At 47.6% G+C, this 20193-nt stretch overlaps 9 protein-coding genes across 9 annotated transcripts; 2 read left to right on the plus strand and 7 right to left on the minus strand.

Annotated features, from left to right (window-relative positions):
• Nucleotides 1-294: 294 nt before the first annotated feature.
• Nucleotides 295-2455, minus strand: HD556DRAFT_1309053 (P-loop containing nucleoside triphosphate hydrolase protein; the record flags this gene model as incomplete). The annotated part of the gene is made up of 8 exons (XM_041300229.1): nt 295-918; nt 972-1093; nt 1154-1346; nt 1404-2024; nt 2084-2160; nt 2187-2275; nt 2325-2390; nt 2445-2455. The coding sequence occupies 8 exons, from the start codon at nt 2453-2455 to the stop codon at nt 295-297; spliced, it is 1803 nt and encodes a 600-aa protein (XP_041159324.1).
• A 797-nt stretch (nt 2456-3252) lies between these two features.
• Nucleotides 3253-3444, minus strand: HD556DRAFT_1238774 (uncharacterized protein; the record flags this gene model as incomplete). Its single annotated transcript, XM_041297996.1, has 1 exon — nt 3253-3444. One exon carries the CDS (start codon nt 3442-3444, stop codon nt 3253-3255), a length of 192 nt encoding a protein of 63 aa, XP_041159325.1.
• Nucleotides 3445-4300: 856 nt separating this feature from the next.
• On the minus strand, nt 4301-5331 carry HD556DRAFT_1377753 (uncharacterized protein). The gene is made up of 3 exons (XM_041303132.1): nt 4992-5331; nt 4652-4939; nt 4301-4592 (listed from the first exon to the last, which is right to left on the minus strand). Exons 1-3 carry the CDS (start codon nt 5052-5054, stop codon nt 4386-4388), a joined length of 558 nt encoding a protein of 185 aa, XP_041159326.1. The 5' UTR covers nt 5055-5331; the 3' UTR covers nt 4301-4385.
• Nucleotides 5332-6455, minus strand: HD556DRAFT_1377760 (uncharacterized protein). Its single transcript, XM_041303133.1, has 4 exons — nt 5959-6455; nt 5735-5910; nt 5618-5681; nt 5332-5566 (listed from the first exon to the last, which is right to left on the minus strand). The coding sequence occupies exons 1-4, from the start codon at nt 6094-6096 to the stop codon at nt 5504-5506; spliced, it is 441 nt and encodes a 146-aa protein (XP_041159327.1). The 5' UTR covers nt 6097-6455; the 3' UTR covers nt 5332-5503.
• Nucleotides 6456-6492: 37 nt separating this feature from the next.
• HD556DRAFT_1377763 (3',5'-bisphosphate nucleotidase) lies at nt 6493-8313 on the minus strand. The gene is made up of 5 exons (XM_041303134.1): nt 8036-8313; nt 7706-7981; nt 7457-7656; nt 7148-7402; nt 6493-7086 (listed from the first exon to the last, which is right to left on the minus strand). The coding sequence occupies exons 1-5, from the start codon at nt 8262-8264 to the stop codon at nt 6874-6876; spliced, it is 1173 nt and encodes a 390-aa protein (XP_041159328.1). The 5' UTR covers nt 8265-8313; the 3' UTR covers nt 6493-6873.
• A 1883-nt stretch (nt 8314-10196) lies between these two features.
• Nucleotides 10197-12870, plus strand: HD556DRAFT_1377778 (amidase signature domain-containing protein). Its single transcript, XM_041303135.1, has 10 exons — nt 10197-10807; nt 10864-10972; nt 11024-11094; nt 11143-11237; nt 11289-11387; nt 11434-11752; nt 11804-11941; nt 11994-12121; nt 12175-12311; nt 12363-12870. Exons 1-10 carry the CDS (start codon nt 10379-10381, stop codon nt 12476-12478), a joined length of 1641 nt encoding a protein of 546 aa, XP_041159329.1. The 5' UTR covers nt 10197-10378; the 3' UTR covers nt 12479-12870.
• Nucleotides 12871-13031: 161 nt separating this feature from the next.
• HD556DRAFT_1377790 (amidase signature domain-containing protein) lies at nt 13032-15382 on the plus strand. Its single transcript, XM_041303136.1, has 10 exons — nt 13032-13676; nt 13732-13840; nt 13892-13962; nt 14009-14103; nt 14155-14253; nt 14302-14620; nt 14672-14809; nt 14855-14982; nt 15031-15167; nt 15219-15382. Exons 1-10 carry the CDS (start codon nt 13248-13250, stop codon nt 15332-15334), a joined length of 1641 nt encoding a protein of 546 aa, XP_041159330.1. The 5' UTR covers nt 13032-13247; the 3' UTR covers nt 15335-15382.
• A 116-nt stretch (nt 15383-15498) lies between these two features.
• Nucleotides 15499-16480, minus strand: HD556DRAFT_538324 (uncharacterized protein). Its single transcript, XM_041310899.1, has one exon. It carries the CDS (start codon nt 16224-16226, stop codon nt 15675-15677), a length of 552 nt encoding a protein of 183 aa, XP_041159331.1. The 5' UTR covers nt 16227-16480; the 3' UTR covers nt 15499-15674.
• A 680-nt stretch (nt 16481-17160) lies between these two features.
• On the minus strand, nt 17161-19300 carry HD556DRAFT_1444167 (carbohydrate esterase family 4 protein; the record flags this gene model as incomplete). The annotated part of the gene is made up of 11 exons (XM_041306734.1): nt 17161-17354; nt 17403-17574; nt 17630-17812; nt 17860-17900; nt 17937-17960; nt 18014-18058; nt 18119-18139; nt 18194-18277; nt 18334-18424; nt 18471-18778; nt 19174-19300. 11 exons carry the CDS (start codon nt 19298-19300, stop codon nt 17161-17163), a joined length of 1290 nt encoding a protein of 429 aa, XP_041159332.1.
• Nucleotides 19301-20193: the final 893 nt, after the last annotated feature.

Here is a 20193-nt window from a genome sequence, read left to right on the forward strand (position 1 = left end):
TCTTGTTGCCGTAGTGTGCGATATGCTGTGTGGGTTCTTCCGTCCGTTGGCTTTGCCTATGGAGTTGCAATTGACATGCATTTTGTGACCAAATGCAAACCAGAATGACCGACAACATGGCGGATTGAACACATTTTAGTTTACATCGGCAACAGTCATCGCAACAAGTAGCTCACAGCGAAACTTGATAGAGCGATTTTTGGCTAGCGGCTCTGGTGGATATCACTTCACGGAGCCAGAGTTGACATTGCGCAAAACCAAATGCCATGATATGCAGATAAAAAGAACAGTGGTTTATTCCCGCACATCAGCAATAAACGTTTCCTGCAGCCCATCAACTTCCATCCTCGACTCGCCCTTGGTCAACTTGTTAGCAGCCCTTCGTGCACGCTTGCGGTCTTGTTTCAGAGACCGCCTATTCATCGCGCGACTCTGGCTCCGCACAGCGGCTTCTTCATATGCAGAAAGGTCCTTCGCGCGACGGAACCGCTTCGGTATGCGCAGTTGTACTGAAGAGTCGGTAACTCCTGCCTGTGTGACCAACGAGGGCGAACGAATACGCTTGCGGGATGACGGGATTGATAGTGCGGAAGCAGTCATGCCATCATCGACTATCATGCCAGATTCTCGTGCAGCAATGTCATTGTTGACTTCACTGTCATCCATAGCTACCTCTTCCTGCATCGGTGCATTTTCATTGAACGCGCCGGCGTCTGCTGTGCAAAACAAACCTGCGAGCTCAAACGGTTTAGAGAATGAATCGAGGATTTGTGACTGCCCGACGGTTTCTGCGCCTGTTGTGGCAGAAGGCATCGACGAGGGATGAATGGTGGGCGGGACAGAGAAATAGGGTATTTTTTGGTGATTCCAGTCCATAAGAACGTGACGTGCGGCTGAAAGTAGATCAGGGGTACCTCCCTGCAGATGTAATAGTTGTGTAAAGTGTCAGAATTCACAAAAATAAAGCTGACCTTGAGCAGGCGTCCGCTGTTCAGCGCAAGCATGGTGAGAAACTCCAGCGTGCTTGAGAACTGAAGAAGATTGTATAGTTTTCGGAGTGTCTCATGTTCTGTCCGCGCGAGGATTTCTTCCACTGAAACAGTGCGATTAGCAATCCATCCATCACGAACTGAGTTTATACCAAGAAACGCACCAACAGCGATGGGATCTTCTATATCCTCAACTTTGACTACATTTCGTAGGAGAATGCTGCCCTTTTGACTAGAGTCACCTGATTCATCTTCATCAAAAACTACACCAGGTGAATCGACGATCTTAATTCCTCGCTCCAGCTGCACGGATTGAAGGTCCTTCGTGTGACCTGGCTGTGCAGCCACTGCACAGGCCTGAACTCACATAACATGTAAGACATTCAGTACGAGTAGTAGCAAACAGATCGAGACCTTTGATCGCTTCAAAGAATTGATGAGGCTGCTTTTACCGACGTTTGGAAACCCAACAACACCGACTGTGATACTCTGTGAACTAGGTTTGAATGCTTTAAGAAGGCGCATAAGTCCGGGTGCCGTCGTAGAGCTGAGATGAGACCGTTGATTGGAGGAAGCAGAACGGAATGGGAGTGTCGGCGTGGAATGTCGCAAGTATCGCAGCCACTGTTGAGCATTCTCTTTTGAAACCAAATCTTCGTCCACAGCGCACGATGAGGAAGAGTGCAAAAACCAAATGAAACCAACATTCATACCGATTTTATTCAATACAAACACGAGCTTCTTCCCTTCACTTTCTCTCCGTCTTACCTCTTCTTCGACCAGTCGACTCCTACATCCCTCCGGATCACGAGCGTCGAGCACAAGAATGACGATGTCACTTTCATCGATTACTTTGTGTAGCACACGGACGTAGTGGCGACGAATTTGCTCCTTCGTCTTCTGTGAGGAGCCCGCATAAGATGCGGTATCCTGGTCTACGGCCTCCTGGGTCTCTGAAGCGAGAGCTGCTAGTGAAGACAGGGTAGGCTCAGCAGCCATATAGGCATCTGGATCATCAGGCTGGGGAATCGCAGGCTACGAGGGGTAGCAGCTCAAGATGAAGTAGTAATAGTTACGACTCGAATGCAACGTACAGAACTAGATTTCCGCTTCTCCGCAATCCGAACCTTTAGTTGAGGAAGCCTTGGTATTCCAGGGTCTTTCTTGAGCTCTGATGCGCAAAATTTGGGGATCGACCATCAGTGCTTGTTCTTTCTGCAATGGGTGTAGGATAAATGAGAGTGGGGACTAACTGGATTTTTGCGGTACTGACGATTTCTGGGATTCTATAGACCATCAGATGAGAAAAACATGAGCGTGGAGTGCTTTGCGTACTGTTCCTGCCCATGATAGTCGCGAATGAGAGTTTGGTATAATTCGCAAAATTCAGATAATATTTCACTGAACAAAACAAAAATAAAAGATTATCAAAAAATATACATATAGAAAACGAACCAACTACACATAATATTCTCTCTCTTCACATGTTCCTAGTCTTTCTATGCACAACTGTTTCTAATGTTGCATTTGCAGTCCAAACTTATGCATAGTTATTAGTCACTGTGAGCGCTCAACGCACTGACCAGCGGCTAGTAGTGATTATCCAAACCATACTTCAAATCGCCCGTAGAATCACACTCCTTCAAGTTCTGTAACAACCCCTGGCTGCCCACACTTGAAACCGCACCATCACACTGTCGGTCGGCAGTTTCACTTTATTGCATCAAGGTAGCCGCGGCGCTTATGCAGGCTGGCTCTTCTTGCGCATGTATGGCATGCATTATACGTGCCTCAGAAGAACCAATCACGCATCCTGATCCAACCACACATACTCAACTTCTTGACATGCCACTGACACACTCCTTGGACGCCGCCTCGCAGATTATTCTTCTATAACGTCGACATGACATTCCTGTCTCCACACCTCGCTGCGGAGTTATTTTCTAGCGATTCCATGATACGGACTCCACATTGTGAATGTAATTGCCACACTGGATACCTCAAGAGACCGTTGATGATTCAGGGATAGCCTTCATCCATGGAGATATTGGCAAGTTATTCGATCAAATTAAGCTTTAAATAAACTTTTCAGACAGAAGACCCAGCGCTGCTGCACAGTTGTCTTGTCAATTGACTTGGGATGCTGTGGCAATATAAAAACTGGACGCCCGGTAACGCCGTGGACCTAATCCGGGTGCACATCAAGCATAGCTTCCTCCATACACGGTTACGACTCCATTGGGCAGTCTATATCTTGATAGGATTATCCAACCAGCACTGGTAAACATTTGAAAGACGCAGCAGGCTGTGTGTCATGTTGTTGCAGATGGATAAGTGATCCAGGCTGTATCATGGGCATCAAAGATACAGCTGATTGCGTAGTGTTGAAGATGCTAGCACCCTGCTGACCATCATCTGTATGTACCTTTGAAGGTGAGTACAGAAGGTGTGACATCTAATGACACGATCTAGAATAGCGCGCTACGCTCATGAGGAGCCCCTGACACGAAGTTCACTGAAGTGGTGTGTAACCTGAACTCCTTCACCTTTGTCTCAGAATTAAAACCTTGATGTCATATGAAAAAGAAGCAAGTATTCCAAATTTCGGGTATGCTTAGGCGGGCCTGCCACAAACATTGGTTCCGTGTACCTATTGATCACCGGCACGCAGAATGATGAGAATTTAACATTTACATTGAATCACCGACCTCTTTTGTCACCATGCGCCCACTGAATTTTGATGATTCCCTGCGAATCACATTCAAGACCTTCACCATCCTCCTCGTCGCTCAGGCTAAACGTAGTCAAGATGTGCATCATCTAGGGCTGAATTTGAGCGCGGGTTCAGACAGTAATACTAATCGCTGCGTGCGGGGACGGTCGTATCATCATGTGGGGTTCCGATTGGAATGGACTCTTTTGTGGTCGTGGTTGTTCAGTATGCGGCAGATAGGCTATTGTTACAGCCTAACGTCATTAGACAATCGACTATTATAAAGGAGCTCAAAGAACCTGTCTGAGTTCGAATACATAGGTAACAAGATCTTATACTATCGTACCAGCGCCTTCACTTAGCTTGCCGCCTCCATCAAGTAATCACCCCGCGTCGAACCCGAGATTCGGAATAGGGACAAGGGGGCTATGCTATGATCCTTCATATGCACCGCAGCCTATTGTTCATTCATATCTGAGTCAGGCCGACACACGATGCAAGTACCAATGGACGGTGTTGGTCCGATCATCCGTCAACAGCGCCTATATCAACTGCTATGTAAGTAGACCCTGCAATTCACGAGAGCATTGATACTTACCTGTGAGTGATCCCCGGACGTTTTCAGGCTCCAAAACAGCGAAGCATCTGAGTGTGGTGATATCCTGGACGTACATGTGCGTCTGTTAGATAAGACGTAATAAACTCAGCTGATGGAAGACAGACACATATGTTCCGTATCCAGTTGGTCTGATGCTCCAAGGACACACCTCGCGCCCACAGGTGAGTGCAGCGCTTCTTTTTTGCACAGTGTTGACAGTGGCATATGAGTTTTGCGCGAAATTTCTGATGTTGTACTTGTCGTAATGCCCACTGAGTTTTTCAAGGACCCACTATAGAATGTTATTTGTTTATTTTATGTTCCTCTACATGATCCATGGGTTGGACGTACTGCGGCATTCTCTGCCCGACCATCGTTGCTTGTTACCAGGGCAGCAGTTTTGGGGCCTTGTACAACGACAAAGTCATTTGTACTAGCATTCCGAAGAGTGTAGGTCCCAGTTTTTAGGTTGCCTGAAATCGTCATCGTCGCGAAGGTGAGTGCACAAATGAACGAGTTGTGTTTCTCGAAATGGGACGGTGTGTAGAACTTTTTGATGGCAAACCTTGCATTTACCAGGCCATTCTTATAGTCATCAGAGTCAAGACACATGGTCCGAATTCCCCGATGATAATCACGGTAGTGTCGAGACAGTATATCAAATAGCATCACGAGTTAATTTTGCTCCCAGATTCTCAAGTTCAATGGACTTCGTCACGGTATGAACTCCGCATGCACAATGGAGGACCGGCATGCGGCAAATTTAAGTGGCCTCAAGGCACATAATCATTCATTCACGAAGGCGAAAATGCAGAATTGGGGTGGCGCCAAGTTGCCATCACAGGCATGATGATCGGACTCTTGCCGCGGATGCCATCATATAGTAAATGAACACAGCCATAGTATGGGTGTTGTTCCACTTCTGAACAATGGTTCGGATACATAAAAGCCGGCAGTCGAGTGGGACACCAGAAAAAAATAGAAGTGACCGGCTTACCCATCGCAAGCACAGCCTTAAATGCATGGCATGATGAGTTTTTTTATAAAAATTTTATGAATCATTTAGAACACAGAAAACAATACTACCTACACAAAAATTCTGCTGAGATCTGGCTGGACGTGACCCTGAACTATGACACCTCGCACTCTGATTTGGTACCCCAGGCCCAGTGTCACTACCCACCCAATTCCCAGCTTTCGTCCTTAGGCAGATATCTTGACAAATTCCCAGTATACGTGATGCTGTGGATTGTTGGTTAATATAGCCTGCAACGACTGATGAGCATGAGGCCACAAGTCGAGTTGAGATAAGCTTACATTTGTACCATCCCTTGTCTTTACGATGGTCCAATAGAGAGAGGGATCTGAATGAGGTGAAATGCTAGGTACCTTGCGTGTTTAAAAAACCGCGTCAATAGTGACTACGTCACTCACAGGTAGAAGTCACCAAAACCGCTGGCGGCGGGACGAATGAGCCACGGGTATGATTCTGTCCCGGAAATGATTCCAGCGCCCGCGGTGGGAGGCTCTCCCGTCTGAGCAAAAGTGTTCTGCAGGAAACTTCTGACATGATACGTGTCTTCAAGTCCTGCCAGCTTGTCCAAAACCCACTGTGAAAGAAAAGTTAGCATATAGAGACCAACTCTATGAAGGCTCACTGCAAGGTGTTCAAAGTGACTATCTTGGAGGACGATCAAAGTCGAAGTTCTCTTGGTGTCCTTGAGAGCAACGTATTGTCCGGTAGCTATATGCCTGATGTTATATGTCGCAGTCTGAAGAGTGGCCTGATCAATCATTTTTGCCAGAAAGCATAGAATATACGGTGAGCCAAAAGAGCTGAGGTAAATAACAGGTGAATTAGCGCTGTCTCGGTGTGATTGTCGCGGCCGACCATGAGGCAAGAAGCATTCTCAGGTATAGCGCTTGTATCAAGCGCCTAAGCTAGGTGCTCGTAGGAATGCTCCGCGGCAGCGAAGCGGCAAAACGGGAGCTGCCAGGAAGTACTGAGGACATCGACAAGCGCTAGGACCTGACAGAATCATCGCCGCTCTTAACTTGTTCACACGCACCTTAATTAGTCAGAACTCTCATGCTCAACTCGTACTGACTTCGACCTCGAAGTACTGAATTGATATGGCAGTTAGATCAAATGGGCATATGTGGCGTAATCTTAGACGCTCAGTCGAGTCTCGGAAGCTTAAGATAGGCACTTCGCCATCATTCCCTGTACTAATAAGTACGTAGTATAGTACGACCATGGCTAGCCAGGAGGCTAAGCTGATCAGCTGGTCGAAACTGGCGCTGAGTGCTGATTCGCCAAGCATACACAACACCGCCCTAGGGAATGCAACTGAAATTTCCAATAGAATGTCTGAATTCGTCCGTGGGAGGCCGGGGCACTAATGGTCGCCTTCCAGTTTGATGTTCAGAAGATGACTGAGGAAATACTAGCGCCCTCAGCTAATGTCATTTGATTTCCAATAGTTATCCGATCGGCAACCCTAGGAGGTATCCAGGGAACCATGTGTTATACCAGCGTCTGATAGAAGTAGCACCTCGTCTAGAGGGCTCTATTAAAGTGCAGGGTTCGTCTTTTTAGGATCCTCCGCGAGTTGAGCCCGCTTGATAGCTGATATCACTCGCGCGTGGAGTTCTTCATCAACTGTGGCTACAAAGCCATGATTCTCTCCCATTCCCCTCCCAAGTCCGAATTGGAGTGGAGCGCCCTCAGAATCCGTGATTTTGCCACCTGCCTCCTCAACGAGGATGCTTCCAGGGGCATGATCCTGCAAGTCAGGGTAACAGAATTATTAGCGCTATTAAATCATTGATTGTCAAATGACCTACCCAGATTCGCTCCTCGTAAGGCTGTTTACCGCCGATGGTAGACGCCGGCATGCGAAGATACACCGCGCCCTCTCCTCTGGCAAGACAGCAATATTTGGCCTGGCTATCCATTCCCCATTCAGTAAGGTGAAGCTCGTCAGAAACGCGTCTAATCAATGGTATATTCGTGTGCTTCGACTCTTCCGATTGCAGGACATATGACTTCTCTGAAGAAAAGAAAGGGAGTTTAATCGCACTGGTGCCAGACAAGGTGATCTGTTTGAGGAAATTAAGGGAATCATACATTTGGCACACAGAATTGGAGATTACCTGAAAGGCGCCTTGTCCTCGGACCGCAACGAAGATACAGCCCTTTTCTTCATCAGGGTTTTCAGGGTGTATTTGTATATTCGGGCATCCGATGACGCCCAGCACAACCTGGCTATTCACAATGAGAGACAAACAAACGGCATATTGGCCACCGCGCAAGAAGCCTTTCGTTCCATCGATAGGGTCAACTGTCCACATGCCTGAATGCAGGTCAGAATACGGAATTAACGACACACAACATAGCCTCACGTTTATTTGGACCACCCGTATCGTTTCCTTCATCTATCGCCTTTAACAGGGCCTCTGAACTGTGCTCGTGTTGAGAACCTAAGCCCCATTGCGCTTTCTCCCCGTCGATGAGATCTTCCCGCAATGCGTTGGTAGCTAAGGAGACCACTCGTTCCCGCAGTTTAGTATTTGATCCTTGCCGGAGGGCATCTGCACCCTCCTCGCCGACGATAGGATCTTCGGGGAATGCATTCCTCAAGACAGTGTTGATAACCGCCTGTGCGGCATAATCTCCGACTTCATAAAATTGATTAGCTACGACCCTCAAACCTGAAAGACGGAAATTGATACCTGTCACTGGTGAATCGTCTTCTTTCTTGAGGGTATCCGTTCTGTCTCGGACTAATTGATTGAACACAGTGCAAGTCACCAGACATGCTCTCCGTACTGCTGCGATCGCAACGTGTTTCTCGACTGAGAATGCTTCAGGAGACGTGAGAGACATTGATAGTAGGCGTCTTGGGATGGTTCTGAAATGAGCCTGAGCGATCAGGTGCTTGCTAGCATGGTACAACAACATACCAAGCAGTCACCTGCCTGGGGTCATCATGAGATCGTGGGATCAATGATCCTACTTTTAACTTTTGACTGTTTATTCAATTTCAGCTTCAACTTCGCAGACTGAGCTTGCATTGAATCTTTCTATCTTTTCTTCAAATCATGGAGCTTTGCGCAAAAGTCATGGCAGGGAATCCTTATGACTGACAGTACACTTTTCAATCTGTCCCGATATGTTAGTGGTTGCTTTGGAGTTTCCTAACGAGGTCGCATCCAATCAGCCTTTCGTTCTCTATCATGAGCGCACAACTAGCTAGCGAGAGCTTCTAACCTGGTATCAAGTGCTTTGGGAGCCCGGAACTAGTTCAAACTCAGGCTGCGCGTCTGTTCCGCACTGGCAATACACGTTTTTCCGCCAGTTTCCAAGCACCGGATACTTCTAGAGCCAGTAATACCAATACTGATCGATCATCTTGCCTAGTGCACAGTAGGCGCTTACTTATACCCCACATGCCTATCTGTCGAAGGTGATGTGCACGACGTGAGTTTATTATAAAGTTTAAGGGCTAAGCATCTAGTTTCCTTTAGGCTGCCGGCATACTACTGTAGACCAACGAGGCCAGCCGTCAGGATACGAGAAGTGGCATGGATTCGGTATAGCGTACTTGGAGGGTACGTTATCCCATGCGTGACTCCAAACGTTCTCTGGGTGTAATTACGCACTGGTCGCAATTTTGTTTTTGTGCCCTATGTTGTCGGCGCTGCAGCTTAGGATCCGACATAATATTCGGTCATGTCGGGTTACAGCCGCCCTTTGGCATTACAGGCCACCTCGTCAGAGAGTGTTTATCAACGCCCAGCCTAGTACCTGAAGCTATTTGGATAGGGCTTCACTCACATGCCTTCGCCATGTTGGGATGGATTTTGACTAGTCTGTTTCAGTCACCCAAATTAAGTCCGTTATCTCTCCTGCACTGAAGCCGGCTCGGCGCTTGAACCTGTACTAATATTCACCCCATTTCCGTCCTTAATCTTGATGCTCCTGACTCCTGAGTCGAGTCTATCATGCACTTCTTGCTGCCGTTGGGCAGACACGCGGCTTCTCTATTTCTGCTCTGCGGCTGGTTACACCGGTAGTCGCTGATTGATATTATGTCGGTCAAACCATATTTATGAGCCATTGAATTTCTGCACGAAAAAGAGGCCTTTTTCAGAAGGGTTACTGCAAGCTAGCTGGCGCTTCCAGAACAAGTCAAAACTTTACGAATCTTTATGCCTCACTGAAGGATCTAGATCAGGTAGCTATCTTATGCCTCTGTGCGTATATATTTCGTCTAGCGCGTATGCTAACCAGGAAATAAAAAATTTCATACATTCTCAGGGCGCGGTAAACATGAGCGATGCTTATTATGAAACAGAGGAATGCGTCCCCGATGTCAAAGCTAGCAGAACGGAGCGCCTTGAGGCCTGAGGACCGGCATTCCGTTGATGGCAAACGTTACTAGTAGGAAGTTATTTCATGCAACGTTATTGTCATCACCAGAAGCCAGCCCGATGCTGCATGACGCCGATTTGATCGATCTCCGAAACCTGCATTGAACGCAAGCTGCTGGTAACTCGGCCCTCTACCATGACGTAGGAAGGGTAACCTGACCTGTCGTGCGGTGGCCGGCCGGGCCCCCGGGCCCGTACGGTTAACGTTGTCAAAGTCCTTGTGCGTCCCTGCTTCTTGCCCCCATCAGTAGCCACGGAATTCAGTATAATGATAGACCCGTGGATGTACGGGAACTCACATTACACAAAGTGACATATACAACGGACGGCTGCAAGACTCACTTTAGTGCCAGGGGTCCCAGTGCAATGGCTGTCCGTATGTTGAATACCTCTGTCACGGTATTGTCCATGCGTGCCACGTAGGCTCGTGACCAATTGCTTCTATGTATTCATCAACGTTAACCTTGTAGCTCGTTCCTTTCTGGCATCCCTGTCATGGGATATATCATTTGCCCACAAAGAACTTCAGAAGACATGCATATATTTGGCGGACAGCTTATCTGAAGAGCTACTTCCATCGATCGTACATATATCGCAACCTCAATGTATTGACTTTGCTATTCCTTCTCCCCACCCATAAGAATGTCCTTCAAAGAGAAAATCAAAGGCATAGGGGGTAATGCTTCATACGAAGCAAAGGCTCGCGTCTTACGAGAACAGCTTGAAGCCAAGATCCCAGCCGGTCTTAAACTCCCCCCAGCAATTCTCGAGGACCCACCTCTTGATATCACTCGCATTCCTGAGACGTGTGGCTTGCTCACTGTCCAAGAGTTGGCTATCACTGAACTAGACGCGACCGCTGTGTGCCAAAAGATTGCTGCAGGCGAACTGACAGCAGTCGAGGCTGTCACTGCCTTTGGAAAGCGCGCAGCTATCGCTCATCAGCTCACAGCTTGTCTTATGGACTTCTTCCTCGATGAAGGCATTAAACAGGCGCAGCAGCTGGATGAGTACTTCCAAAAAGAAGGCAAGGTCATTGGGCCACTTCATGGACTGCCAATTTCAGTCAAAGTTAGTGCACCATCACCACCTTGCAGTCCTCTATCTCTAATTCTCGTCGTCCTCAGAGCCATTACCCACTCAAGGGGACAGTTGGGTGCGGAGGCTTTCTCGTGAATATGGAAATTTCGACGGAAGACTGCGATATGACAAGCATTCTGCGTTCATTGGGTGCAGGTATGTAATTGATCCCTGCTGTAACATGTTGTCCGTCGAACATATTATTAGTCTTCTATGTCAAGACGAATCAGCCACAGTCTGTGATGCATCTCGAATCTAAGTCTTCCTACGGTCGAGTGGTATGCCGTCTCTTGAGTATAAATTAGTTTTCCGCTCAAGTCTATTAGTTGAACCCCCACAATACGAACCTTACTGCAGGAGGATCTTCTGGTGGTGAATCAGCCCTTGTCGCCATGAAGGGCTCTTGTATGGGTGTTGGCACGTAAGTCCGTTTCCTACACATGACATGGAAACTGATATATTATCCATGAAGCGATGGTGGAGGATCCATTCGATGCCCGTCCGCCCATTGTGGTATATACGGAATCCGTCCGTCCTCTCGGACAACGCCCACCCATGGAAATCTTTGGTAGTAAGTATACCAAGCTCTGATAGAGTCACGTTGATAACCACCATAGTCAACATGGCCAGGACGGAGTTTTTGCTTCCACAGGCCCGATGTGTCGCTCAGGACGAGACATGCGACTTTTCCTTGAAGCTGTCCTTGGGGCCAATCCTTCACTTCGGGACCCAGATGTTTTACCTATTCCACTGAAAGTGCCACATCTGACCCAGAAGAAACTGCGTGTGGGAATCATGATGCACGACGGGGTCGTGATGCCTCATCCTCCAACTATCCGAGCACTGAATTTGGTGAAAGAAAAGCTTGAGGCATCGTCAGAGGTTGAGGTAGTAGACTACATTCCGTACGACCACGACCGTGGATACAGCTTAATTGTGAGTCTGGTGGTCGGTTGGGTCTAGATAATGTAACTCATGTGTTTCTAGCGCGAGCTCTACTATGAGGATGGAGGAGCTACCGTCCGACGTCTTCTAGAGGAAGGTGGAGAAGATATGCATCCGCTGACAGAATGGGTAATCAGTCCGCCACATGTGAAGAATCATGATGCCGCGCAAGTTTGGAAGGTGAGAGGTTCCGAGTTCTGCTGTTTATCGACACGGGCGTTGACCTTACTAGCTCCGTCATCAACGTGATGACTATCGGCGGGAGTACTCTGATCACTGGTGGTCCCAAAACGTCGACGTCATCGTATGCCCACCCTTCCAAGGTACAGCTAGCCCCCACGACACTACAAAATATTGGAGGTTCGTAAAAATATATCGCAGGGCGCCAGAAAATCTGACAACTCATATATTAGCTACACCGCTATCTGGAATTTGCTAGACTACCCAGGGGCAGTCTTCCCGACAGGTCTCGTCGCTGACCCAACCGTTGACATATATCAGGAGTCGCCTAGGCCGATGAGTGCGGCGGATGAATACAATATCTCCTTGTGTTAGTTGCGCTCTTACAAATTGGATGGCATGAGCTGACTATTGCGTACAGATGATGCAGCGATATTCAAAGGAGCCCCAGTGTCGCTGCAGACCGTGAGCCGAAGATTCAATGACGGTTTGGTGCTGGCGGCACAGGATGTAATTGAACGCATCCTCCAGTCTTAGAGGTGTCGTCTTTATTACACTGAAAGCATCATACGAGTCTTCAAATCCTGTATTTGTATCATTAAGCGCTGATGGTTGTTCGAATCAGGATTGTATGGTGGGTTACAGCTCGACCGCGACATTCCCGCTACTGCCGTAGCGGGTTTTTACCTTGTACCACAAGGTCACTCTCCCTGTATGTTCCCACTGTTCAACCCCGTGGGAATTCAGGCAAGTACTGCGAGCAGCGATATCATAGTACTACATTCTGGTTACAATTATAAGTACTAGAAAAAGGCCAAGCTTCGCCGGCAGCAACCTCGTGATACAAGTGCTTAAGTTTGCCACTGTTTCCTGCAAACTTGACCTGACTTTAGCGACCTTTAGCGAGTTTCTCAAAAGCTACTGTGAGTCCCACTAGTAAGTAACTGTCTAACATTAGGCTTGCCACTTGAAGCTTCGCCCCAGTGGACAATAAACAAGGATAAAAAATAAAAAATATATAGAAGTACCAGGGGTCCTAGTGCAATGGCTGGAGTCCTTGTCCGCATCAGTTGTCCCCGGCCATGTGTGGTACGCAACCAAATCATTGCTTCTATTCATCAACCTTGTGACTCGTTCCTTTCTGGCATCCCTATCATGGGGCATATCATCCTATCCACAAAGAACTTCAGAAGACATGCATATTTTTGGCGAACAGCTTATCTGAAGAGCTACTTCTCTCGATCATAGTACATATATCGCAACCTCGATGTATTAACTTTGCTATTCCTTCTCCCCACCCATAAGAATGTCCTTCAAAGAGAAAATCAAAGGCATAGGGGGTAATGCTTCATACGAAGCAAAGGCTCGCGTCTTACGAGAACAGCTTGAAGCCAAGATTCCAGCCGGTCTCAAACTCCCCCCAGCAATTCTCGAGGACCCACCTCTTGATATCACTCGCATTCCTGAGATGTGTGGCTTGCTCACTGTCCAAGAGTTGGTCATCACTGAACTAGACGCGACCGCTGTGTGCCAAAAGATTGCTGCAGGCGAGCTGACAGCAGTCGAGGCTGTCACTGCCTTCGGAAAGCGTGCAGCCATTGCTCATCAGCTCACAGCTTGTCTGACAGACTTCTTCCTCGATGAAGGCATTAAACAGGCGCAGCAGCTGGATGAGTATCTCCAAAAAGAAGGCAAGGTCATTGGGCCACTTCATGGATTACCAATTTCAGTCAAAGTTAGTGCACCATACCAACTTGCAATTATCTGTCTTGAATTTCTGCCGTCCTCAGAGCCATTACCCACTCAAGGGGACAGTTGGGTGCGGAGGCTTTCTCATGAATACAGAAACTTCGACGGAAGACTGCGATATGACAAGCATTCTGCGTTCATTAGGTGCAGGTATGTAGTTGATCCGTGCTTTAACATACTGTCGGTCAAGCATGTTCGTAGTGTTCTATGTCAAGACGAATCAGCCACAGTCTGTGATGCACCTTGAGTCCAAGTCTTCCTGTGGTCGGGTGGTATGTCATCTCGAGTATAAGTTATTTTTCAGCTCAAGTTTATTAGTTGAACCCCCACAATACAAACCTTACTGCAGGAGGATCTTCCGGTGGTGAATCAGCCCTTGTCGCCATGAAGGGCTCTTGCATAGGTCTTGGCACGTAAGTCCGTTTCCTACACATATCATGAAAACTAATGAATTACAAATGAAGTGATATCGGGGGATCCATTCGATGCCCATCCGCTCATTGTGGTATATATGGAATCCGTCCGTCCTCTCGGACAACGCCCATCCGTGGACTTCTGTGGTAGTAAGCATACCAAGCTCTGACATGGAATCGTGTTGATAACCACCATAGTCAACATGGCCAGGACGGAGTTTTTGCTTCCTCAGGCCCGATGTGTCGCTCAGGACGAGACATGCGACTTTTTCTTGAAGCTGTCCTTGGGGCCAATCCTTCACTTCGGGACCCAGATGTTTTACCTATTCCACTGAAAGTGCCACATCTGACCCAGAAGAAACTGCGTGTGGGAATCATGATGCACGACGGGGTCGTGATGCCTCATCCTCCAACTATCCGAGCACTGAATTTGGTGAAAGAAAAGCTTGAGGCATCGTCAGAGGTTGAGGTAGTAGACTACATTCCGTACGACCATGACCGTGGATACAACATAATTGTGAGTCTGATGGTCTGTTGGGTCTACATAATATAACTTATCTGTTTCTAGCGTGAGCTCTACTATGAGGATGGAGGAGCTACAGTCCGACGTATTCTAGAGGAGAGTGGAGAAGAGATGCATCCGTTGACAGAATGGGTAATCAGTCCACCACACGTGAAGAACCATGATGCCGCGCAAATTTGGAAGGTGAGCGGTTCTACTGTCTATCGACACGGGTGTTGACCTTACCAGCTCCGTGATCAACGTGATGACTACCGGCGGGAGTACTCTGATCACTGGTGGTCTCAAAATGTTGATGTCGTCGTATGCCCACCATTCCAAGGTACAGCTAGCCGCCACGACACTGCAAAATATTGGGGGTGAGTAACAGTATATAGGACCAGGCAATCTAACAACTCATATATCAGCTACACGGCAATCTGGAATTTGCTAGACTACCCAGGGGCAATTTTCCCGACAGGTCTCGTCGCTGACCCAGCCGTTGACATATACCAGGAGTTACCTAGCCCGATGAGTGCAGCGGATGAGTACAACATCTCATTGTGTTAGTCGCGCTCTTACAAATTGGATGGTATGAGCTGACTATTGCATACAGATGATGCAGCGATATTCAAAGGAGCCCCAGTGTCGCTGCAGACCGTGAGCCGAAGATTCAATGACGGTTTGGTGCTGGCGGCACAGGATGTAATTGAACGCATCCTCCAGTCTTAGAGGTGTTGTCTGTATTACAATGAAAACATCATACGAGTCTTCGAATCCTGTATGTATTTGTATCATTACGATGCTAAAGGTTGTCCAAATCAGGGTTGTCTATGTTCGAACACGTCTTATTGGTGTCGCTCAGTATCTCTTGCAGTGATTGTGCCCAGAACGCACTTGTATAGATACTGGAGGAAGATACGCGAGTCTGATCATATTCATAACTCCTATAGCGGCAAGTACTAATAATCTAACTCTGAAATTACAGGACACTCTGCCTCGACGTAACCCCGGCCACAAGTCCTTCAACAGCGTCGCCCACATTGCTTTCACCACCATCAGAAGCCTCGTTCTAACGCGAGGCCTCAAAAAGAACCCTAACCGCCTCACCGGTAGCCTGAGGCGCAAGACTAGACAGTGTCGCAAGCGGCACAAATGGTTTAACAGCCGAAGCTAAGTCTGTTGCGTGGATTCCGAGCGCGGATGCAAGCTGACTGAAATGCCCTTCAAGTTCTCCCGTCACCTCCTGACCTCTCCGCTGGTTGCGATAGGATGTATCATGTTGCCTCCCAATTCGCCCAACAGACATTCCCCACCACCCGACTTCCTCTTTCCAGTGCTTGAGCTCCACAGCCGTGATATACGTATACCACACTGTGAAGAGAAGGGCCATTGTCACCAAGGTGTATATAAAGTAATGCAAAGGTGCCTTATGTCCCGGTGGGGAGACAGGCGTTAACATATCTTTGTGTGGTCGTGAAGGCGGTAAGTCTGACTGGTTGACATGGTCAGAGCCTTCGGACAAAGAGCCTGGCAGATGTTTCTCCTTGGCTAGAGATGTGGGCGTTTCATGCGATGTTTTGGAGGAGGCACGGTCCTGTTTGGATCTTTTTCTGGTGGACATCGCGATCCTACGATTCGCAGGGATATACACGCTTAAGGAGGGACGCGAGAGGTATTTTCCTGCAATCGTCGAGGTTAATGCGACACCAAAAACTTCTTCTTGGACAAGCTTACCAAAATTTAACCTGAGGAGTACTTAGTGATGGGAGTGCTGAAGATCCGAGTTACTTGTTTTTGAGACTTGGAGGGATGCATGATGTCACCACCGCACTTTACTACTCCAACGTACAGCCACCTTCAATCCAGCCACAACTAATATTTGTACATGTTGAATTTTGAAGGGCATCTTTCACGTGTTCTATTACTTATGTAATCTATCGCACTCGACAGCCTCCTAGTAGGATCCTAAGGTTAAGCATCTGCATGTGCTGCATAATTAATTTTGGCACCCTTCATATATCATTGCAAGGGCTACGTTATTCTGATTAACACTCGGAAGTTCAGTGTATTAACTTCGGGGTTGTAATCAAGACTACTAAGCACTTCATATCCCCGTAACCACCTCACTACAGTCTCCACATAACGCCAACGTTCCGTTATGTCGTGACCTCGGTCGTAACATCTCTGTTCGTCAAGTATTGTAATTACATTGTTAAGAAACGTCGTCTTGACACGTCCGTAGTGGCCCATTATATGAAACAGCAAAGCAAGAGAAAAGTCCGGTAACATCAAATTAGAACAACAATCAAAAGGTGATATCGGCAAAGTCCACCGGGTATATCAGATGATGGGCACAGGCTGGACCACCAACGTATTGGCGCTACTTTTGTCGACAAGTGCGAAATTCTAATGAAGAGGAGAAATGTCAAGGTATGCTATGCGTGGAGAAGGTTGCAATGTTCAGGGATATAGCCCGTGTACGACCGGGAATCAAAGCATCGAGCATGCCGCAGGCGCAACCAAAGACAAGAGAAAGCAGAAATGGGACGAGGATCCTACGCCAAGAGTTTCACTGAGAAGCCAACGAATGCTGCACCTGCGGCAAGTATTCCAAAACTGTCATATAAGGCCCTGCTCGCAGCACCAGTGGAATTGGTTTTCCCAGAAGATGATCCGGACCCTGTTGAACTGGAAGACCCCGCCGTGGCAACTGGGACACCACCGGTGACTGTTGTCGTGCCGCTGATGTCTGGACAAGTGTTAATATAGATGTGACAAAAAACAGCATTGATCGTACATTGATCAAACGATGGTAGAGAGTAGTTAGTCTCGACGTATGGCTGAGTTTGATTTGTGGCAACACCCATGGGAACGAGGTACTTGAATGCAGCTTTCAGCTGGGTGTAGAACTTCATAGCCTCGGACATGGTAAAGTTGTTGAGCTCGTGTGTGAGCATGATAGTACCCCCCTGAAAGCAGTGTCAGTCCCTGATGGATGTCGATAAAACTAGGGAAAGCATTTACGGTAGCGTAGGTGCCATTTTGTGCACGAGAAATGAGGTACTCGTAGTTCTGGTCGACATCAGCAACAGTAACGTTATTAAAGCCTTCACGCCAATCATTGGAGTCATATTGCCAAATGATCGTGCGCAGGCCCAGTGCATGGGCAATGGCCCGGACCCGATCGTCGACATCACCGTAAGGAGGCTATGAATGCATTAGCCAGTTGTACGCCTGACAGTAATTAGGCTTACCCTCCAGCACGTAGGCGTCACGCCGGCCACCAACTTAATTGCTTGCATCTATAAGCTAATGTCAATAAATTTCTGACTGTGCTCGATCAAAAATCTCACAGCTAAGAAGAGGCCATTAGAAAGGAAGGTAAGGGAATGATGCTAGACAACGTACTATAGTAAAATTCTGCAAAGACTTCTTCGTTGGTCAAAGTAGTCGCTATATACACAAATGACATGATCAACCACCTAAGTATGTTTGTTCCCACGTAGCACTTACTATATTTGTGCGACCAAGTGTCTGCGCCAGTATAACATCAATGCGCCATCGCGAAAGGAGCGTGCAAAGACTCACGAACACAAATTTCATGACCATCAGCGAGAGCGCGCTGCGCCTCAAGAGGCCAGTCCATAACATTACTGCCGATGTAGAACATGGCTAAATTGTAATAAGGATACTTACAATAAAGCTGAAAACGAGCAAAACCGACGTACTGGCTTTTTGGTTATTTTGCGACAAGAAGTCGTAGAATGCATTGTGGGAGCAATTGGGTCCATCATCGAAACCATAACCTAGGGTATCAGGCTAGACAAAGTCAGTTACTGGATTATGATGAGATAGAAAAATATACCTCTGGAACGCCAGCCAGATCCGGAGGTAATCCGGCCAATTTTGGAGTAGTGCATGCGTCAAACGTCCACCAGCAATCTGGATCAGACGAAGGGTACGTAAAGCTGCTGAAATCACCAGTGGAGGCGGAAGCCGGGCTGCCATTGGGCTGAATATTTGGGATCTGGCTCTGGATGGACTGGTACTTGGCTTGAGCATTGGTGTCATTGGGGAGAATGGTCGCGATTGTCCAGATAGGCGGGAACTGGTTGGCAGCGAGAGCAGCACTAACAGGCGCGTAATAATATGGGGTGCATTCCTGATTCGGATCTGAGTTGATGAGTGGTTAGCATGGTCTTTTAACATGGCAATGGCAAAAAATGCTGGTCGGGCAAGAAACATGAAGTACGTAATTGGGCCCAGAGTGTGTGGACACAAAAAGCAAGGGCTGTTACTATGGTCATCATAGCCACATGGAAGGCCGAAGCGTTCCTCGGCTCCCTTTTCTTTGGAAATAGATAGGTCGTATGATGATGTTGTATTCAAGTGAAAAGGGCATGTTCAAATTGAACAACCCACTCGAATGGAGCGGCGTCCACCGCCTTGGGTCAATGTGACGATTCAAAGGATGCGCAGTGCGCCCAGCAATATACATACATATCCATTCCGAACCATTTTGGCTAATGCCTGTAACTCGCATGCATGAATGATGTTTTGATTCTCACCAGTAATCTGCGCCTCGCCCTGTTCAGTGGTGCGGTCCTGCGCACTGGCGGACAAAGTAAAGAGTGTGGTTGCAATGAGAGCAGAAGAGACTGCGGCCTGTGAAGCAAAGAGCGACGACCAACGCATGTTGGTTAGTTCAGGTGGTCGGAGAAACAGAAAGAGATTGCGAGTCGTCAGTTGGCAGAAGTTTAAAATTGGCGGGAAGTCGGAGGATAATCTTTCTGCAGGAATGTGGAAAATATATGAGCTGGCTAACTCCGTTGTTACAGGAATAGTGGAGGAGAAATAACACCGCGCTCGGAATAAAAGACACGCAGAAATCGGTATATATACCTGTTTGGCGACAGTCGTGCCGTTAACTGTAGGCAGCATGCATTTCGAAAGGGCAGTATAAGATCCTGCTAAAAATAAACTATCCAAAATGACCATACTACTGCCTCGTGGCCCTGATATGTATAGCCCTGTATCCAGCCTTATCCAGCGCGCACTATGTCCAGGTTGGGTAATATGGCTCTATACCGAACACTGACTCAGTGACAGTACAAGGCACTGAGCGCCGAGGTAGAATTCGAATTCTTATAGATCACTATGCTTGAGGGAGTTCATGATAGCTGCTTGGCCGTCTATGAGGCCAACAAGTCGTCGACAAAGTCATAGAAAATCTTCAAACGATACGTCAACTATTGACGTATCGGTAGAACTATTCTGGCTGAGTTTCAAAAAAATATGCTGCAATTTTAGAAGCGTTTTCGCTGAATGCAGTCAAAAAATACTTGCAAATCGGGCCACGCAGCTATTTTTATTGGCTCTCGATTTGCCGATTTGCCGCGATGCTTATTACTATTTGTATCTGTTTTCGCTACCGCTGCACGACCCGAACAAAGGTCAGCGCTCAGATCAGTACTCAGTACTCAGTCACTGACAGACCTCACTCGACTCACCATATTGGTATCACAATTGCATGCACATGCGCACCTCCGTCTAACTCCAAGCGTGATTGCGTCCCGGGATACAATCGA

Source organism: Suillus plorans (genome assembly GCF_016647745.1).
Source record: "Suillus plorans strain S12 chromosome Unknown HD556scaffold_34, whole genome shotgun sequence".
NCBI classification, from domain to species: domain Eukaryota; kingdom Fungi; phylum Basidiomycota; class Agaricomycetes; order Boletales; family Suillaceae; genus Suillus; species Suillus plorans.